The sequence below is a fragment of the Mytilus trossulus genome, chromosome 14 (assembly GCF_036588685.1).
Source record: "Mytilus trossulus isolate FHL-02 chromosome 14, PNRI_Mtr1.1.1.hap1, whole genome shotgun sequence".
Classification (NCBI taxonomy): domain Eukaryota; kingdom Metazoa; phylum Mollusca; class Bivalvia; order Mytilida; family Mytilidae; genus Mytilus; species Mytilus trossulus.
The window spans coordinates 79,889,225-79,910,261 of NC_086386.1; the positions used below are offsets into that span (position 1 = coordinate 79,889,225).

The following is a 21,037-nucleotide window of genomic DNA, read 5'->3' on the forward strand; positions in this document are numbered from 1 at the left end:
TTTGAATATACTAGAGATGTCTCGATTACGCATTAGAAAACGTTAGCTGCAGCAGCGTGCTTACAGCCGAAAAAAAGGTTTGAGATATTTACTTCATGGACTATTGATTTTTTTTTCAGGACAAATTTTGTGACAAGTCGAAATCAATTTTAGCATATATATAGTAGCAGCTGAGGGTGAAACAAACAAATTTTTTTCAGGGCAAAAAACTGGAAACATTTTTTGTTTCCAAAACAAAATCTTTCGCTCACCAACCTCACCCCCTTGCCTTTATGTTTTATACTCAACTATAATATAAGATAATATAACCATAACATAGAATCCAAACCACCAGTTTTATTTGATTTGGATTCAAATGATAATCAAAACAATTTAGCATTTAATAATACGGAGAATTGTATTGTGTTAATCCTATATTTATGCGTGAAGAACGATTAAATGAAAATACAGCGATTATCTAGTCCTGTCACTAAACTAATTTGCCAACTGTTAATTACACTTTTTATTGAGGATATGCCACATTTACTGTTACAGTTAAGTCGGCCTCTGTTTTGACTTGTCTTACATCTATAAATTGTTACTAAAACAAGAGGGATGGTTTTCGATTTTCGATTTTCGATTTTCTGTGCAGCAAGCCAACAATCCATCACTTGATATTGAAAATACGATACGTTATTACAAGGCTTGCGCTTCGTATCATGATTTTCTTGATTTTGGGAAATGTTTCTTTCAAGAAAGCTGTTGCATCAATGGGTTCCAATGGTAGAGCCGTTCCTTCGTAATCTTTACGAATGCTGCTTTTGGATTAGTTTTCAGTGTTGTGTTTTGTCCTATATTATTTCGAAATGTCTGTGTTGTTTCTTAACGATAACAGTCGTGTCCATTCTTTGTCCTAAAACTGTAGATTTATATCAAAATTTCACATTTTATAAAAAAAAAAAAAGAAGATGTGGTATGATTGCCGATGAGAAAACTGTCCACAAGAGACCAACATGACACATACATTAACAACTATAGGTCACCGTACGGCCTTCAACACTGAGCAAAGCCCATACCGCATAGTCAGCTATAATTATAAAAGGTCCCGATAAGACAATGTAAAACAATTCAAACGTGAAACTAACGGCCTAATCTATGTAAAAAAAAATGAACGAACAACAAATATGTAACACATAAATAAACGACAACCACTGAATTACAGGCTCTTGGGAAAGGCACATACATAAATAATGTGGTGGGGTTAAACATGTTAGCGGGATCCCAACCCTAACATGTGACAGTGGTATAACAGTACACCAAAACAGTTATTAATAATCGATGTTTAGGGTTGCAGAAAAGAGAACTACACCGATCTGCTTTCATACTAGTATAGTATGCGTATTTACCTCATTTGAACCATCTTCGTATTTCAACCATAGATCACGGTGAGGTGGTACTAGCTTAGCTAGAAGTTCTCTACGGACTGCTGATCACTATCGGAGACCCGCGTTCATTCTCAGATTTTGTTTTGGTTCGTGTTGTTCAATCTTATAGTTTTCTGTGTATGTTTTGTTATTGTTGTGTGTCGTTTCATCGTTGTTCCTATAAGATAAACGGTGCACAATGCTTGTAGTTTGACTCTCTTTTGTTATAGTTATGCATGGCCAACATGAATTTCAGAACTAGCATACATTTTTTTCTATATTTTTACAAATAATATAACGACAAGTTGCATTACATAGTTTTGCAATATGAATAAGGAGATGAAGTATGAGTACCAATGAAACAACTTTTCATCCAAGTCGCAATGTATAAAAAGTTCACAATTATAAGTCAAAGTACGGCTTTTACAAAAAAATGTAACACGAAGTCAGGGGCCGGGTCAATTAAAGTAACCTAGGATAACTATGTCCTAAAATATGTCTTATGACATTATTTAGGATGGTCTTCGGACGTGTCTGAGACATGTCTCAGGATGTAAAACAAAGCTGTCTTAGGACAGTCCTAACTACGATGGGGCCATCCTTACACATTTATGTAATTGAAAAAAATTGTAGAGATTTCTATGTCATAGATTTAATGGTATTATAGTATCTACTCTTATATTGAAACAACTAACGCAAAATAAAAGTTAAAGTTTTAACGTAATACTAATAAATACGTTATTAATATGAAAATATATATATATGAATTTAAAACGAAAACAAAAGTAAATAGTTACAAAACTTTGTTAAATGTGATATTTGTGCTGCAATTTTAGTACATAAACTAGTTTTGTACTTAGGTCCACTCGATTTCATTACATGTATCGAATCAGGATTAGTTAAAAAAAAAAAAGTCAACTTTTTTCCCATATTTATATTAATAGTGCACCGTTTTGGTTAGTCGCATTTTTTTGGTGCTTATAATGATAGTATTGTTTAGGCTTCAAAATAAACAGCACGAAATAATTTAATGAAATATGATTGATTCTTTAACAAATATTGAAAATATTTTGATTTATTAGTTCAATTCTAATAACAGTATGATAGTTTAATATTGTATTAGTAATTTTAGAATTGAGTTTGTGCTATATTTGTTATATTTGTTACGATTTAGGACATTGTAACCTTTAGGACTATCCAAAGGCACCTATTTGTACATCCTAAATTTAGGACCAACTTTAGGACACATCTTATTTTAGGAGACTTTCGTTTACCTCATACGACCATCCCACGACACAGAACAGCAAGATATAAAAGGCCCCAACAAATACTAGTGTTAACCCATTAATATACTAGTAGTCACTATTAGTATATGTCAAAGTACTTATCGATAATCAATATAAGAGTCAAACAAATAAAAAGAGACGTACTTGTTCGCATGGAGATATACTTATTCGGTAGGGTAAAAAAACCCAACATATGAATATATTTTAAAAAAATCAGCGTACTCGGGGTCTGGATTGATTTTATTGATTTGTACATGCATATAAATGGCTTGTAAATTCTTTTGAAATACGATTTTAACAACAGGCTGTTGGACATTTAAACCACTGTGAACATTGAAGAATGGTTTCTAATGTATTGGTAAACACTTATTTACTAACAATGAAACTAAAATCAATAGTTAATAATCCGTTTCAAATGAATGATTCCAAATATTATTGGGTAAAAAGAGGCGATTTATATTTTACACAAATAAAATGAATAAAAAAAATATTCAAACTGTGAAAATTTAAGATTGAACAAGCATGCAAATTACTGATTTAAACACAGATATGCTTGAAATAAAAAAAAATCATAAATCATATTCTAATGGTTTTCATTTCGAAGTAGACCCCTTAAAGGTCCCCATGATTTTTGGTAAAATTGAATAATTATTATGATGATGTTTTCAATAATAATTACACGGGTCATAACGTTCAAGTCTTTTAACTTATATTTCAAAAATTGAACTGTAGAAAAAAAATATACAAAAGTGAACTTATTTCAAATAATAAGTGATTTTGAATGTGCATAGTAACTCGGTGGTGAAATTGTAATTCCTTGGACTCCTTTATGGTGATAGTAATGGCTCAAGGCACGTGACCGAAAGGTAAGCACTTCAAAGATTCAAAGCATTACATAAGCTTTTTAACATTAAGAAAGATTTTATTTATATACTTTTCCTGAAGATAAATGCAAGATATTAATTAAAAAAAAATTAGGAAAACAAAATTACTTATTGTTACTAAGACCATATACAATAAATAGCAACGATTTGTTTACTCCTATTATTTCAGTAGTACCGCGGATTTCAAATGTTTGTCTTATAAAAAAATCATGCTTAAAAACAAAGGCTTTTTTCCAGATCATCCTTGAAGCGAAATGGCCGGGAAAATCTGTTTAGTCATTGCCTGTGTGTTCATGTTATTAAACAAAGGTAAGCTTACTTGATATATAATTATATTTGTTAGTTGAGAATCCAGAATTTTGAAAGGGGACAATAAGATCGTGTGTTTGTGTGTGAGGGGAAAGGGGGAGGGGGTTGAAAAACCTACGCTTGAAGAGTTACTTGTCTATAATGCATCCATCATACAAGACTAACTGAACAAAAACATTTCTGTGCCATTTGGTCTCTTGTGGAGAGTTGTCTCATTGTCAATCATACGACACCTTTTTTTTTACATGAACAATATAAACTGAAGGTGTCTTTATTTAGTTTAATTTTTATTAATGTTTAAAATAACCTTTTTAAGTATTACCTTTCTTTTAAAACAAATCAGAAAATATGGAATATAAATTTGTATTTTTTTTGTGAAGAAATCGTTGCTGTAATTCATACATAGTTATTCAGATTACAATAATTGTTTTGTGTACTATTCATTTAAAATATGTATTTTGTCAATATTCATATGCCAATTATTTACATTTTTTTTTATCATAGTAAACAGCCAATGTTCAGCCACCAGCAGACGTGCTACTGAGACAGACACTGTTAATGCAGAACCAACATATTTGACATCGCCGGGATGGAAAACAGCCTATTACAGGTACGACAACTTACTGATGATAAGCTACATTTAAAAAAAAGATTGTTTTCCTATTTTGGAAAGTTAGCCACTTTGACAAGTCAATCAAAATAAAAATAATGGTCATATGTGGAAAGCTATGTTTTTTTATAAAGTGATTAAAAAAATAAAGAGATGTGGTATGATTGCCAATGAGACAACTCTCCATAGAACAAATCAAGTAGAAGTTAATAACTATTGGTCACCGTATGGCCTTCAACAATGATAAACACTCACACCGCATAGTTAGCATATTGCATGATTGTATGTTGTAGTTTGTTGAAAAGTTATGTGTCAAACTTTTCTGATATTTATCCCACATCCATTCAATAGAACAAGATTTTTCAATTTCCTTACTTCTGATAATGCTTGCACAGAGGATTCACCAAAATTTGTTGGATACCAATTTGTGTACTTTTCGTGGCTATTGTGCATGCCAGAAGCACGTTTGGTCTACCAAAGACTCATTATTGACGCTCGAATCAAAATTTATTTTGAGACAAACAAACTAAAAGACGAAATACAGTGTAACTACTTGGATAGGAACAAATGCCGAAACCATATAATTAGAGATATCCTCGAATAATCACGTTTTCTCAAACCACAAAAATGGGTACAAACTTTTTTTCCTAATAACCCATGAATCATATTTATTAACAAATTATATACAAAAAGGTATTTCAATTTTTCTTTTACCAGCAACACTGACTGCCGATGGACATTATCAGCATCAGATGCGACACATAAGATTATAGTGGATGTCATGGAGTCATATTTTGAAGGGAGCCCTGGATGCTCATATGACTATCTAGGCATTTATGACGGTAAATACGTATAATTTGAATGGATGATTAAATAGATGAATAAATAAATACTTCATTGGCAAGAAGCACATATTACATGATATGGCAAACGAAAATATGTACAATATATGATAAACAAACAAAAGACAGCAGAGAACAGAAGTTACAGAATATGCGATAATGTTGATATAATTTTCCAAGCTGCATTTAAATAATTGCAAAGTTTTACTGTCAGAGATTTATAATGAGCTTGTAATAAGTTTTTTTTAACTTGTACAAATTTGAAAATTGAAAACTCAACATTTAAGCTTTGATTTTATTTGGTCGAAATTCGCATCTTTGTAGTTCGAAAAAAATCAGCCATGTTTATGTATTAAATACTATTAGTTTTTGTCGAGTCCCGAATCAATAGAATCATCTAAAACTGCGAATCCAATAAAATGCTAATTAGGTGAAAGACTAACACAAATTTGCCATATTTCGGTAATATAGACAATGTACCGAGAATACAATCAAACTTAGTCTAAATAGTTATCAAAAGTACCAGGATTATAATTTTGTACGCCAGACGCGCGTGTCGTCTACATAACACTCATCAGTGACGCTCATATCAAAATATTTATAAAGCCAAACAAGTAAAAAATTGAAGAGCATTGAGGACCCAAAATTCCAAAAAGTTGTGCCAAATACGGCTTAGGTAATCTATGCCTGGGATAAGAAACTCCTTAGTTTTTCGAAAAATTCTAACTTTTGTAAACAGGAAGTTAATAACACTTAAGCTATATTTTTAAATAGAACCATACAATCGTCATTTTCAAGATTAGCACATTCACACACAGTTGTCGATTTAGTTTTCTCAATTACAGATCTTATAGATATCCTTCAATTATGAATTAAAACATTTTTTTTTTTTTTACTTTTTTTTATTTTACCAAGATAATAGGATAATATCACAGAAAACGAATATGGTTCTTGATTAAAACAAACTTTTCTCAGTTCTATGGTAGACCATTTTTCTTGTATTACAGGAAATTCCTTGAGTAGTACAGCAACCAAATTGTGTAATAATCTGCGAACCGGACAGTTGTTTGTCTCGAGCGGAGCGAACGTCATGCTAAGACTCAAAAGTGACTTCAGCGTTAATTATCCAGGATTCTCTCTCAGATATTTTATTGGAACAGATTACGGTAAGAATAAAAAGTTTACTTATTTCTAAAAGATTTTTATTGAAACATAAGGGAAAACAATGATTATTTGAATTTCTTAAAACAAATTAACATATTTTCAAACCAATTCAATTGAAATTGGTATTTTATAGGAACAAATTACGGTAAGAATAAAAAGTTTACTTATTTCTAAAAGATGTTTCTTATAACATTCGGGAAAAAGTGATAGTTTGAATTTCTTATAACAAATTAACATCATAAACATATTTTCATACCAATTAAATGGTTTTACTTAATCTAAAATAAATAATTATGGATAATTTTCTTTGTTCTATATATAAAAACATGTTTGATACTAAAAATCAATAGAATAGACATCGACAGAATCGCCATTTATTATGGATATGTTCCGGACCATATGAGTATTTGGACCATACGCGTATGGTCATGACCATATGCGTATACTCATATGGTCCGACCATACGCGTATAGTCCGATCGTACGCGTATGGTCGGACCATATGAGTATAAACTCGTTTGGTTATAAACGGGCCGGACCTATGAGTATTTGGACCATATAGGTTTATTTTTCAATAGTATGAGTGAGAAAACTTTATAAAATAACAATGATTGCTACATGCAATTGTATTATTTACAATTCAAATAACATTAAATATTGGTGTCAAAGCTAGTTTTCTCACATCATCATGCGTAGGATGACACTTACGTCAACACGGTACCATAGCTTTTATTGGGTCCTGGGTCATTTTGATGTGTCTACGGTGAAAACCCTCTAGATCTCAAATATCTTAAAATGACTGAAGAACATCATATCACCAGACAACTTTAAATAATAAACTAGTGTCCTTGCCGGTGACGTCATTCATTTAAAAAAAAAAAAAAACCACGTATAAGTATAAAAAAATCATGAATATTGCACTGCTAATGCTAATTATATTAGGTTTTAAAAGTAAACAATTTATTAGACTCCACATCCTGTCGACTTTTACGTCAGGTTATAGTAAAAAAGCTCATTTAAAAAAATTTGGAAGTTAACTTCCCAGTTCGACATTTTCCCATTCCCTCGTAATAACATATCGGTAATGAAAAAAAAATGTGTTTACTATAATTTTGACTAGTAATGAAATTTACTGTGTGAAACTGCTTATTTTATTTTGTTATTCTTGCTATTACTAATTTTAATGAAAAAATGACCTTTGGTAGTGTCTTTTTAATGACGTAACAACTAAAATGGTTATATAAAGAGGTAAGCATTTATGTACCTGTTAATTACCCCGACCATACGTGTATGGTCGGACCATATGAGTATATACCCATATGGTCATGACCATACGCGTATGGTCCAAATACTCATATGGTCCGGAACAGATACACTAACTCATATGTATACATTTTTTGTACGTTATACAAGTGAAAAAATTATATTGAAGCGTAGATACAGGCTCTCTACTTCAGTCAGATTGCCTCATATACACAAAGTCATAAGCTTGAGAACTTGAATTTTGATCGTTGTTGAAGGCCAAACGGGGACTTATAGTTGTTAATTTCAATGCCATTTAGTGTCTGGTTGAGAGTTTTCTTATTGGCAAGTATGATGGCAAGTATACCACATCTTCTCCATTTTTTTTTATATTTATATGCATAACAAAAAGAGTAATATTTACTTCTGCCATTATTTTCTTACTTTTGCACAGCTGGAACAGGTTGTGCTGCCATGCAAACATTGACTGCAACTTCCACTGTACAGTACCTATCATCGCCTAATTTTCCCGATGAATATGACACGTAAGTTATAAGGTCGTTATGTTGACATACGATTTTGTCAGTTTTTATGGAATTCCCGTTGTTATGTCCAAAAGTCGAATTCTTTAGTCGACTGGTTATTAATGATATTGATCTTAAGTTACAATTTTTACCATTTTTAGCCTATTATCTTCCAAATGGTGGCAAAAAAGTTGGACTGGTATAGAAAGGGATGATTTACCTTTAATGACGATTTTTTCTCGTGTTTGTTTTGTGTTTTCACCATACTATGTTTTCTGAAAGATCAACATTTTTATTTCAGTGTTAACGATTGTGAATGGACAATAACGTCATCAAGTAAATCTCTCCGGATAGAGGTCATATTCTCAGACATGTTAGATGGTGAAGTTTGTTACTCAGACCAGCTTTTTATATATGATGGTAATGAATAACAAAATTAGATTGCTACTTATTTAGTATTAATATATACTATTATGCATAGATTTTTTTTTATGTAGCTTAGAATGTCGAGGGCACTGAACACGATGCATGCGGTGTTGTCAATCATAGGTATCTCTACTCACTGTCTAGAGTCGCCTTACGTGACAAGGTAACATTCCACTATTGAAGAAATATTTTTATAAAGCGAATGTGGTCGACTGGTCTAGAGCGCTGGACATGAGGCTAAGCAACTAATGCTTAGTATATCAAAGATGCGAGTTCAAATCCCGCTCAGGAACAAAATTTGTCAGCATAAACATATTTTTCTAACACTGTTGGGTTTAATCTTCAGACTTTATACATGTATTTATATTTAATATATATCATTAAATCAACAAATGAATATATTAATATAAACTAAATGTTTAAAGAAGTAGTCACGTATAAATAATAAAATTTTAAAAGATTTTCTTAAGTAACTACATTCAAATATAAAATGGTACAATTTTTATTTTGCAGGGACTGACTCAAGTAGCACTAAACTGGCAGAAATATGCGACAGTTCTGCAACCTTTATTGATTCTGAGGCATATTACTCAACAGGAAACAACGCATTCATTAATTTTAAGAGTCTGCAATCTGGAAGAAATCGGCGAGGATTTCTAATAGCATATAACGAAACAGATACAGGTATGTTGAATCTTATTCAAGTATTTTAAGTTATTTTGAGGATGTAATGTAGCTCTGATATACTTCTAAATAGAATAGAGAAACTAAACGAAACAAACCAACCATGCAAAAAGCAACAACAGCCCAATCTAAAGTTGTCCGATTTCACTTTATGTATGGCAAGTAACCAGGTACGACATACCTTATTTCAAAAGTACTGTTTTGCCCTAGGATGCTTTTAAAAGAGTTTCTACTGGGTAAACTTTGAGCTCTACTAAAATTTGTATTTTGGGACATCTAATGAAAAGTAATCATGGAATATAAAGGTATAACACGGACTTCGTCCAGCACAACTTGCGTTCCTGAAAACACCAAGGTATACGCAAAATGTTTAGAAAACAAAATACACAAAACTTTCCATAGACGTTAAACGGAACCCTCACAGTCAAACCGCAACCTCTTAGGGTCAGGGATTTTCAATAATAGGGCAAATTACACTCAATCTGTAACAACCCTATCATTTAAAAATGGATTATGGTTTAACAAAAAGTTTCTCAGACAAACTTTAAGAATAATGTACCTGCTATATCAGCTATTTTTTGGCTGAGGGTGCTGTCGTTTAGAATTACTATAGTTTTATTTCAAACACATTAGTCGAAAATAAACGTACAACGCCATGTCTAAAATTAAAAAACTAATAATCAACGGTTGCTCATTTCAGTACAAACCCGGTAATAAGTCGAATACGATAGGCTACATTTGCCGGAAAAGGGTACGCCATCGTAGCTACGTATATGCAAATAACGTACATTATTCACCTGAAACACATGTGATCAGAGGAAGAAATGAATTAACATGTTTAATTAATTAACATCATGCAGTTTGTAGTGTATATTGAGTGATTAAAACTTTCAATATACACTACTGCAGCTGATAAGATTATGTTTCTTTGCAGTTGTAGCTGTTGCATCAACTACCCCATCGACAACTTTCAGTACGTGTGGATCTACAAGTCTGACAATTACCAACTTATCTACACCTCTGTATATCACCACGCCAGATTATCCTATCTTTTATTCGAGGTAAGTAGCTCAGGGGAAGACCATTGGACTTTAAGAGGGAGGGTTGGTGGTTATGAAATTAAAAAAAAATATATCCTGGCCTAGTATAAAGAGCTTAAAAAATGACACCATTCAGATGAATATTCTGCAATGAAAAAGGAAGGAAACAAAATCTGAAAATATCCTTCTCCTCCAAGAGTATCAAACAATAATCAAACCTTTTGCGATAATACAAAAGTGATTTTACTATTCTACTTTCATATTTATAATTGCATTGGAGTTTCAATTAGTGACATAAACAATGTTAAAAAGATCACAAGACGATGCTTATTCTTTGTCCAAAGAAATCTGATTCAAGAAACAACCATTATTTTGTAGCATCATCATGGGATTCATGCCTCATCGTTTTTTGTTGACCTTAACATATGTCTTTCACTTGTCTTCGGTTGTCCAGTTGCGATCTCATTGCCTTATGACATGATTATATATAGTCTTTCGTTAATGATTTAGAGATATTTATAAAGTTATAAATAATGAACAGTCGCTTAACACTCTATCAAGAATAATCTGTTTTTATTTCAGTAACCTCAATTGTGAATGGCAGGTAACAGGACCACAGGGATCTGTTTTACAGATAAAAGTGTTAGACTTCTTTTTGGAAAACAGCGAAGAATGTTTTGGCGACAACGTTAAAATCTATGATGGTATGCCTTTTGACATTATGTAAATAAACATTGACCAATTGATTAATTATGATGATAAGATAGCATGTTTCAAATTGATATCCTCCAAGAAGCAATCCGTGCCATTTTCCTCCCCTAAATATGCAAGGATGCATGATTTATATTATTAGATATGCATCTATTCAATAACTTACATCAAGTATCAAAAGTTAAATAAAAAAATAAAATAAAATGTATCAAAGAAATTAAAACGCATTACAATTAGGAGCTGTTATAATCTTTATGGTTAGATTGCAGCAAAACAATGAAAAACAATAAAGAGTTTATGAAGATAAGTCAAAACAAAATCTTTGCTACAAATTAAAATCATGACAATAAATACTAGTAATGTATCCGAATTAACTTATTTATACAGGTCCAAATGCAGAGTATTCACGATTGGCTCTTTCTTGTGGTGAAATAGGAACTGATGTTAACTCGACTGGTAACATAGCAATGTTGGCATTTAAAAGTGATGGATCGACAAGTGCACGTGGGTTTAAGTACCAGGTAGAGGCCATCGGTTCAGGTTCGTTTCTTTAAAAGTTAATTTAATATTTGGATACAAACTTATTGCAACATTATGATGTAGAAAGGATGTATTATTAAACACCATAAAAAAAATCTCTGGAGAAAAAAAGGTGTTGTTCTAAAATGGAAAACTAATTTGAAACGAAACGAAACTAAACAGAAAGTTGCCAAAACGAAAATAAACGGAATATGAACAAAACTTTCTACAAAAAGGTATAAAACGTATTTGGAACGTAACTTATATTTTCCAGGAAGGTACTGAATCGCTGACAAACAGGATATTAGGTCACACATAATTTATTGGCTTGAACCTAAAAACAAACTGATATTTTCAAAGATCACTCAATGTATTTCCATGTTAAAATGATAAGTAATATTTTCATGCATAATGTTATTACAGGTACCCCAGACTGTGTAAATGGTAACCCAACAGACTTGAATGCCACACTTGAACGGCAGTATTTTAATTCGGCTACTTATCCAAGTAACTACGGAAGGTTGGTATACCAACATTGACTTTCACTATACATTGTTAAAGTTATTTTTTTCTCATTGCAAACTGTGCAAACCTGACATACACATTTAAGTATTAGTGCCACTAGAGTTATGTTTTAATTGAGTTTCCAGTAAGTCATGTTGTCATTATTTTTTCTATCTTGAATTGATTGTATCTATGAGAAAAATGTATATAGTTAACTGTTACGAAATAAGACCTTTACATTGTACGTGTATTTGAAATAGCAACTTTGAGGTTCAAACACGCTTTTACTGGGGTTAGCATTTAAAATCAAGTGATGTTACTTTTGCAACTTGAATTTTAACTAAAACATATTATAACAGATTTATATCAGGATAATGACAGTGATTGTTCAATTACAGTTTTTTCTTCTATCAAATATAAATTAAAAAAAAGTTCCTTTTGTGTACGTGTTTCAAATTCAATGTACATTTTAGTGGAATAACAGAGCAGTGGTTAATATACAACACATTGTCATATGACTACGAGATAGTGATAGAAACAGTAGACTCTAGAATCGAGGATAGTGTCAACTGCGAATTTGATAAAGTTCAACTTTATGAAGGTAATTTTAACAATACATTAGTTGTTCCTATCTGGCAAGTGGTAATGCTTCGTATCAGCCCCTACTTTATACACTATCAGTTTAGTTTCGAATTTCATTCACATATTTTTCCCGTCATTCATCTCTGTCTTCCAATGTTGCATTATTCGCATTGTAACATATTGTTTTATAAATTCGAGTCCCGAATATTTTTGAAATATTTGCCACAAAGTAACATTCAATCAATAAAAACTCAATATTTAAGAACCAAAAGAAATGTCTATGGAAGATTACCCATTCATACCACGGTATCAAAAAGTAATTTTGAAGAACATAACGCCAAACATAACACTCAAAAAAATGTTTTAAGAACAGTAAGCAAAACATAACTCTCAAAAGAACTTATAACAACAATAAGCCCAGCATCGTACCCTGACGAATTTTTGAGAACCGTGAATAAACCCAGCATAATCCACAATGGGCTTTCATAATAATAAGCCCTCATACATACATGTAACACACACACAATAACTTTTGAGAACAATAAGCCCAATATTACACACACAGACACTTTAGAACAAAATACAAAATTTTACACTCGAAAGAATATTTGAGAACTATAAGCACAGCATACACTCAAAATAAGTTTTGAAACAATGAACCCCACATTTCAACCCCCCTCCAAAAAATTAATAAATAAAAAAATAAATATAGTAATACACAAAAGCACACAAAAGTATGAAGGGTAGACACATGTGCAAACGTCTTCAAAGTGAGAACATCCCATCATGCAAAACCAAATTATTTCAAGGAAAACAATCACCATGATATAATCACTGACTACCACTGGAAATATTATACTTAATGAAGTAAAGAAAACACATTAAGATATATAGGAAAATCAAAACATTTATCGATTTTTCTTCCTTCTCTTTTTTAAAATATTTTTTTCTCCAATTAGGTCCATGTACAACATATTCTACATTAGCGACGTTTTGTGGTGTGGTAACACCCACATATACACAGTCTAATGGACTATATGTGTTGGTGGTCTTTACAACTGATGATTCAGCCTTCTACAGAGGATTCAATATATCCTATTATTTACAAGAAGGTAAGTACACTAATAAACATTCAACAATTTCTGAAAAACATGTTGTAACTAAATATCGATTGTAATCCATTTATTTGATGTTTTTGGGCTTTTGATTTTGCCATTTTATTAGAGACTTTCTGTTTTGAATTTTTCTCTGCGTTCATTTTACTTTTTGGGGATAAATGTTTTCATACAAATTTATTTCATCTGAATTTATTTTATTTCTAGCGGATAAAATCTTTTATGCCTAACGAGAATAGATCATTCAATATGGCTACACTAATAGAGATGCAAAAGATACCAAAGGCACATTCAAACAGATAGGTCGAACAAACTGACAACGTCATGGCATACACAGACCTGAAGACAAACAATAGTTGTATGAAAAAAAACCATAAAACTGGACCATACAAGCCCCACCATAACCGGGGATTGTCTCAATGCTATCTTTATTTACATTACATAAACTTAACTTTATATTTTCAGTGACAACAAGTGGATTGACTACCAAACAAATTGTTGGCATGATAATTGGTATAGTTATCGGATTAATCGTTTTTGGTGTTCTCATGTTTTTACTATTTAAAAAAGTAATAATTCCGAAACTGAAATCAGGTGGTCATGGATCTAAATTATCCCTGAGAAGCAGACGATCATCGTCGTCATCATCTAGTAGTTCTAGCAGCGATGAAGAATCAGGAAAGCGTAAGAGAAGATTGAAACCAATACCTAAAGCATCTAATGTTTTGCTTCGACCATCATCAAAATACAGTATGAAACCAAAGCTTCCATCAATATCTCAGACGAAATCTACTACACTCAAGCTGGCAGCCACTTATAGCAGTCAATCAAGATAGAAGTCACTTGTTTTCAGCAGCCAATTTTGATGATATGTTTAAAAACCAAATAACTGTATGAGACTTTAAAGTTAAAACAATTTCTCAAATTCTTAGTTAAATATAATTTAACAGCGGAATTCGACAATTTCACGACTTATAATGATTCTCTAAGGATTTCAGTCCGTTCTAGATACCAATAATGATAGCAGCTACGTTTTTCGGAGGACAATTTTGTAAAATAAAAAATGTACAATGTGCAATATAAAATCGTTCTTTTTTTTCGTTTTTTTTTTCTCGTTTCTAATTTCTTATGAAAACAAAAACAAAATTGAAAGTAAAACTTTCACTGTTAATAACAGATATAAGTAAGTTGTGAGGAATCGTGTGATATATAGAGAATAATACATGGCAAAATCCGTATCATATGTCGTATCATCCCGAGACATCAATATCAGCCCAAGGGCCTTTAGGCCCGAGGGATGATATTGGTCGAGGGTGATACGGCATGTGATACGGATTTTGCCATGTATTATACGCTTTATCATATATTTCAACAGAAGAGTATTATATTATATGAACTATTTTCTGATCCATAGCAATGGGTTACCTTCATTTCTACTTTTGTCTTGTTTCAAAGGCCTTAAAAGAACTGCTCAATTACTTATCCGAAGCATCTTACAATTTGCGTGATGTTGTTTTTAAAAAAAAATATTTTGTTTATTATTGTATTTATTTGTGTGTTTTGTACTTTTTACATGTTTTATAGTTGCATTTTATAGTGTGCCAAATATGAAAACTTGACGTTCGTGACGTCAAATACCAAACAATGACGTCATTCAAAAAAATTGACCTATTTTGAGGAAAATTTTTCTTGAGCAAAAAAAAATATATCTGAATATCTATGTCAAAAAAAAAAAGTAGGGGTGTGATAAAGGGTAGGGGTGCGATAAAGGGTATGCGATAAAGGGTAGGGGTGTGATAAAGGGTATGCAATAAAGGGTGCGCATCAAAGTTGCGCGATATGGATTAAACAGCAGGCTATTTATCACATATGCAAAACTACTGTTTTTACTACTAAACTTATGATAAATATGTATAATTCCAATTTGGACTGAATAAAAAAGATGCAATGCACGATAGCAAAATTACATACATGCTTTAAATATACTCGCCATCCTTAAATATCCGTTATTTTACCGGAAGCAATATTTAATATTTATTTCTGTATGTAAAAAAAAGGGAAACCTAAAATTTTCATTGTCCAATGTGCCAATACAAATAATTAAAATATTACTTAAACTGTGGTTGCCAGACGATCACGGATCCCAGAAAATATTTAAGTGGCGAATAGCCTCGGTCAAAACAATTGAAATGAGCTAGTTATGGTTCGGAACTTTGCCATAGGAGTACTGAATGTGTAGTTATAATATGGAAAATCGCTATATGGGCAACTTTTAACTGTTATGGTGGCTAGACAGGTCCGGATCCCAGAAACAATATTTAAGCCGGGAGTAGTCCGGGTCAATACCTTTGAAATGAGTTAGGTCCGTTTGGGAACTATGCCGTTGGGATATGCCAAAGAGTATCGAATGTGTGGTTGGTATGCAAATCCGTAAATAGGCAACTTTGAACCTCTGCGATGGCCAGACGGGCGCGGATCCCAGAAAAATATTACAGTGGCGAAAAGCCTCGGTCAACAACATTGAAATGAGCTATAGTTATGGTTCGGAATTTTGCCGTAGATATATGCCAAGGAGTACCGAATGTGTGGTTAAAATATAAAATTCGCTTTATGGGCAACTTTGAACCTTTATGGTGGCTAGACAGGTCCGGATCTCTGAAAAATATTTAAACGGGGAGTAGTCAGGGTTAATACCATTGAAATAGTAATATGCCAAAGAGTACCGAATGTTTGGTTGGGATGGATAATATGTAAATGGGCAACTTTGAACCTTTGTGCTGGCCTGACGGGCCCAGATCCCAGAAAATATATTTAGGAGGCGAATAGCCTCGGTCAACACCACTGAAATGAAACGCCATCAAAGACTCTGTATCTGTATAAGTGATCCCTTCTTTATAGGTGCACTTTTTCATGATCTGTCAATATTTTGAGATAAAGAGTCACTATATTTACAGGTTCATATTTACACTAGACTAGCTCCGTGGTGTGCATGATGGAAACGGTCGTTGGAATTTTCGTTTACTTAATGGTTTATGGACATGAAAATCACACCGCTTTCTGTTTATATACAAACTATACTTTAAAGCAATTGCCAGTACATTTGCATGCATTACTAAAAAGAAATGTACTTTAATAGATCCGCTATATAAAAATATAACTTCAATAGTCGTAGTGTTACCTTGTCACGGAAGGCTAATCTAGAGATAGGCATGATACACAGATATGTGCATATGTATGTTATCAGAATCTTCCATAGATTTTATATCCAGTATATAAAATAGTAAAACATAAATCCTTTTGAGTGTATCCATGGCAACAATATGTGCATTTGTTTGTTATAAAATATTGCAAAAGGGGGGGGGATGTCACATAATTCCCCAAAATTTGGTTTAAAGTAGAATTTCAACCGCTTGAAGTAATACTTTTTTCTGAAACTGTGTACATATATCATTCAGCAAATCCAATGAAAATCATATGTCTTTCATCTCATTTTTTCTGTGAACATTACATTAATTTCTGGGCCGATGACCGGTCTAGCTATGAAAATACGGATTATCAAACAGAAAATAGCCCATAAAACATGTACAAAATAAGCTTGATGCTCTTATAAACCATCTTTGAAGGCTAAATTAGCACTCAGCTGTCTAAAAATAATTTTAATACACAATAACCTGAACTATCAGAGACAACTGTCAATAAAATTTAATTTCTGTATTTCATACCAGTCTCCCAACGTAGCAGAATTCGCATTTTTGGCATATGCTGTTTATTAAATTCTAGTCATAAATATTATGGAAATAATTGCCACAAGCACCAAAACAATAATTCAAAATTAACACACAAAAAGAACTTTTTAGAACAATAACCACAACAACACATCCAAAAGAACTTCTGAGAACAATAAGCCCAACATAACAGACAACAGATCTTTTGGGAACAATTAGTGCAACAGAACACACAAAACAAACTATTAAGAACAACAAACTCAAAATCACTAAATCATAATCATTAGCAACCACTTGAAAGTTCAGACTCATGGGAGTAAGGGAAATACATTAACAAATGATTAAGGTGTGGAGGATTTAAAACGATTTCTCGATTTTTCATCCTTCTCCTTTTATAAATCTCGAGAAATGGATGTGATATGAGCACATTTTCTCTCTCTCCATTTATGTCCATGTGACATTTTGTGGAGTAGTTACACCAACGTACACACAGTCTAATGGACTATATGTGTTGATAGTCTTTACAACTGACAATTCAGCCTTTTACAGAGGATTCAATATATCCTATAATTTACAAGAGGGTAAGTGCTGCGCAAATATGAAATTTTAATCCTGATATCTATGATGAGCTAATTATAACCACTCGGTCAGTGCCACTGCTGCATGGTTGAGTTTTAATTCTTCGAGGGTATCACGAGCCTTTAATTTTTTAATATATGATGAGTTTATTCAGAAACCATTGAACAATTTCTGATAACCCATCTTCGCTAGCCAAGGATTACGATCTTGTACCCTCCTCTTCAAGAGAAAGGGACTGGATCGTAACCATTGGCTAGCGAATAGGATGATAACCATGTTGTTTCTAATAATCAAATGACGAAATGCGATTGTTACGCACCATCTACGTCCATTTCGTCCGCCTGTCCCGCTTCAGATTAAAATGTTTGGTCAAAGTAGTTTTGATGAAGTTAAAGTCCAATCAACTTAAAACTTAATACACATGTTCCCTATGATATGATCTTTCTAATTCTTAAAAAGAGTTTTTATTCCAATTTCACGGTCCACTATACATGAAAATGATAGTGCGCTAGGGGCATCCGTATATGTTTGTTTTTTTCAGTTTTTTTTAGAGAGATACAGATATATATTTCATTCACTAGAAAATGTTATTTCAAGTAATTGTTTTGTTTCTAGTCGATGCATCTTTCATGCTTTAGGACAATTTCTAATTATGGTCGCTACGTTCATAGAAATTCCAAAGATACCACAGGGACATTCAAACTTACAACACAATGGCAAAATAACGATTAAAGACTTAACAGTATACAAAACACAACATAGATAACTATCGTAAAGAGGTTTTACTAAATTTGCATATGTAATAAGAAATTAAGACGTCTAAACTGTATGAATGTGTATTGATGACTGAAGTACAAGATAACGTCATAAGTAAACGACGTTGGATATACTATAATGCCGCGTTACGTTAACGTTCTCTTCTGTGCGTGATTTCGAACAATAACTCAAAACTGAACAATTCGAACCCCATAAAAAAACCGGTGACATTTTAGGTGCTCTGGAATGGTAAGCATATCCTGTCCCCCTTTTTATACCCGTCGTGTTGAATGAAATATGAAAATACTCTTGCCAATGAAATGATGTGTCTAGTTGAGAGATAAAAAGTCATCAAAAGTTTTTTGGCTTTTCTGAGAGTTAATTTCGTTTTTATCTTTTTTTTTTAAATCATATAAATCCTTCATGAGAATGCCAGCTCCTTCATGAGAATGCCAGCATTTTATGATTTTTATGCAGCTATGTTATACTTTATATTTTCAGTGACAACAAGTGAATTGACTACCAAACAAATCGTTGGAATGATAATTGGTATTGTTATAAAGTCCAGTCAAACTAAGATTTAACCTCAAACTAATTGCAACAGAAAATGTTTCAGTTCTAATCTATAGAATTATGCCCTTTATAAACACAGAAAAAAGTCCCATAAAATCTAACTTGAGGAAAACTCAAAATCAGCATTTTAGATTTTCAATGGAAATTAACATTGGGAAGGGAGATAACTCTTGCAAAAATTAGCCTTTTTTGGTTGTTTTTTCTTGAAATTTATGTATAGTATGATACTTTGATGGGGTTATAAGTTTGTTTTTGACTAAATTACATAATCTTCATCTCATGAAATGTACAAAACCGAAGTGTTATGGGTAGTTTTATTTTTTTCGCACATTTTTCATTCAAGAAATTGCAAATTTGAAGCTTTGTAACCATTTTGAAAAAATAATGTGAAAATTTGGTATTGTTTATATCGGTATATTATATTTTTTCAGCAACTTACTTATCTTAAGAAACTTTAAACCACAAAAAGAAGAATACATGCTAAATTATTTTTATTACATTTGACATACTTCACCTTGACATGCTGAAAATTTCAATAAATGGTCAACTAATAAATTACGAAATCTAGATTATAGCTTGATAAAATATATGAAAAGACCTTTAGAGTTGTTTGTTATACTCTAAAGACAGCTAAAAAAAACAAGAATCAATACATTCCGATGAATAGAAGCGGTAAAGTTATAATTTTGTATCAATTTTTATTGATATTTCTGCCTTTTTTGCAAGAGTTATTTCCCTTTTCAATGCAAATCTCCTTAGGAATTTTAAATGGTGATTTTTTTAGTTTTCCTCAAGTTAGATTTTTTGGGACTTTTTTCTGTGTATATTTTGGGTAAAATGCTAAAGATTAAAACTCAAAAATCTTCTGTTGCAATTACTTTCAGGTTAGGGTCAAATTTATGCTAGATTGACTGGACTAATAGGAGTTATTGTATTTGGTGTTCTCATGTTTTTACTATTTAAAAAAGTAATAATTCCGAAACTAAAATCAGGTGGTCTTGGGTCTAAATTGTCATTGAGAAGCAGACGATCATCGTCGTCATCATCTAGTAGTTCTAGCAGCGATGAAGAATCAGGAAAGCGTAAGAGAAGATTGAAACCAATACATAAAGCATCTAATGTTTTGCTTCGACCATCATCAAAATACAGTATGAAACCAAAGCTTCCATCAATATCTCAGACGAAATCTTAAATCAAACAAAAACATTTGACATTTGGACAGAAGTTGAAATTACAACTCCTTTCGCAATAATGTAACGGCTTCATAGCATTTATCATAATTACATTCGGTATGCATTTGTGAATCTAGGGGTGTGTTCACGGGATCTTTTTTTCTGTTTAAAGATGTGTTTAAAATATTATTTTTAACTAGTTTTATTGTTTGCCGGGGTTGTACCCCTTTCAAATCAGCTGGATATGGGCCTAACGTGTAAAACTGGATCGAACCAATTCACTAATGAACTAGCATTTAGAAAATTTAAAACAATATGAATGTAACTACACGGGTGTCATTCGGTTTATCGAGAGAAATGAGCGTGAAAGAATATCTAATGGCGGTCA

General features: G+C 32.2%; 1 protein-coding gene across 2 annotated transcripts; it reads left to right on the forward strand.

Annotated features, from left to right (window-relative positions):
* Positions 1-3,346: 3,346 nt before the first annotated feature.
* Positions 3,347-20,778, forward strand: LOC134696149 (deleted in malignant brain tumors 1 protein-like). 2 transcript variants are annotated; one of them, XM_063557799.1, is made up of 16 exons: positions 3,349-3,555; positions 3,811-3,882; positions 4,387-4,492; positions 5,210-5,334; positions 6,342-6,500; positions 8,194-8,284; positions 8,565-8,683; positions 9,203-9,373; positions 10,308-10,434; positions 10,996-11,117; positions 11,512-11,664; positions 12,067-12,163; positions 12,621-12,748; positions 13,689-13,841; positions 19,406-19,461; positions 20,397-20,778. In XM_063557799.1, the coding sequence occupies exons 2-16, from the start codon at positions 3,828-3,830 to the stop codon at positions 20,667-20,669; spliced, it is 1,935 nt and encodes a 644-aa protein (XP_063413869.1). In that variant the 5' UTR covers positions 3,349-3,555; positions 3,811-3,827; the 3' UTR covers positions 20,670-20,778. The 2 variants fall into 2 exon arrangements, with proteins under 2 accessions (XP_063413868.1, XP_063413869.1); XM_063557798.1 differs by lacking the exons at positions 19,406-19,461; positions 20,397-20,778 and adding an exon at positions 14,310-14,934 and having other exon boundaries at positions 3,347-3,555.
* Positions 20,779-21,037: the final 259 nt, after the last annotated feature.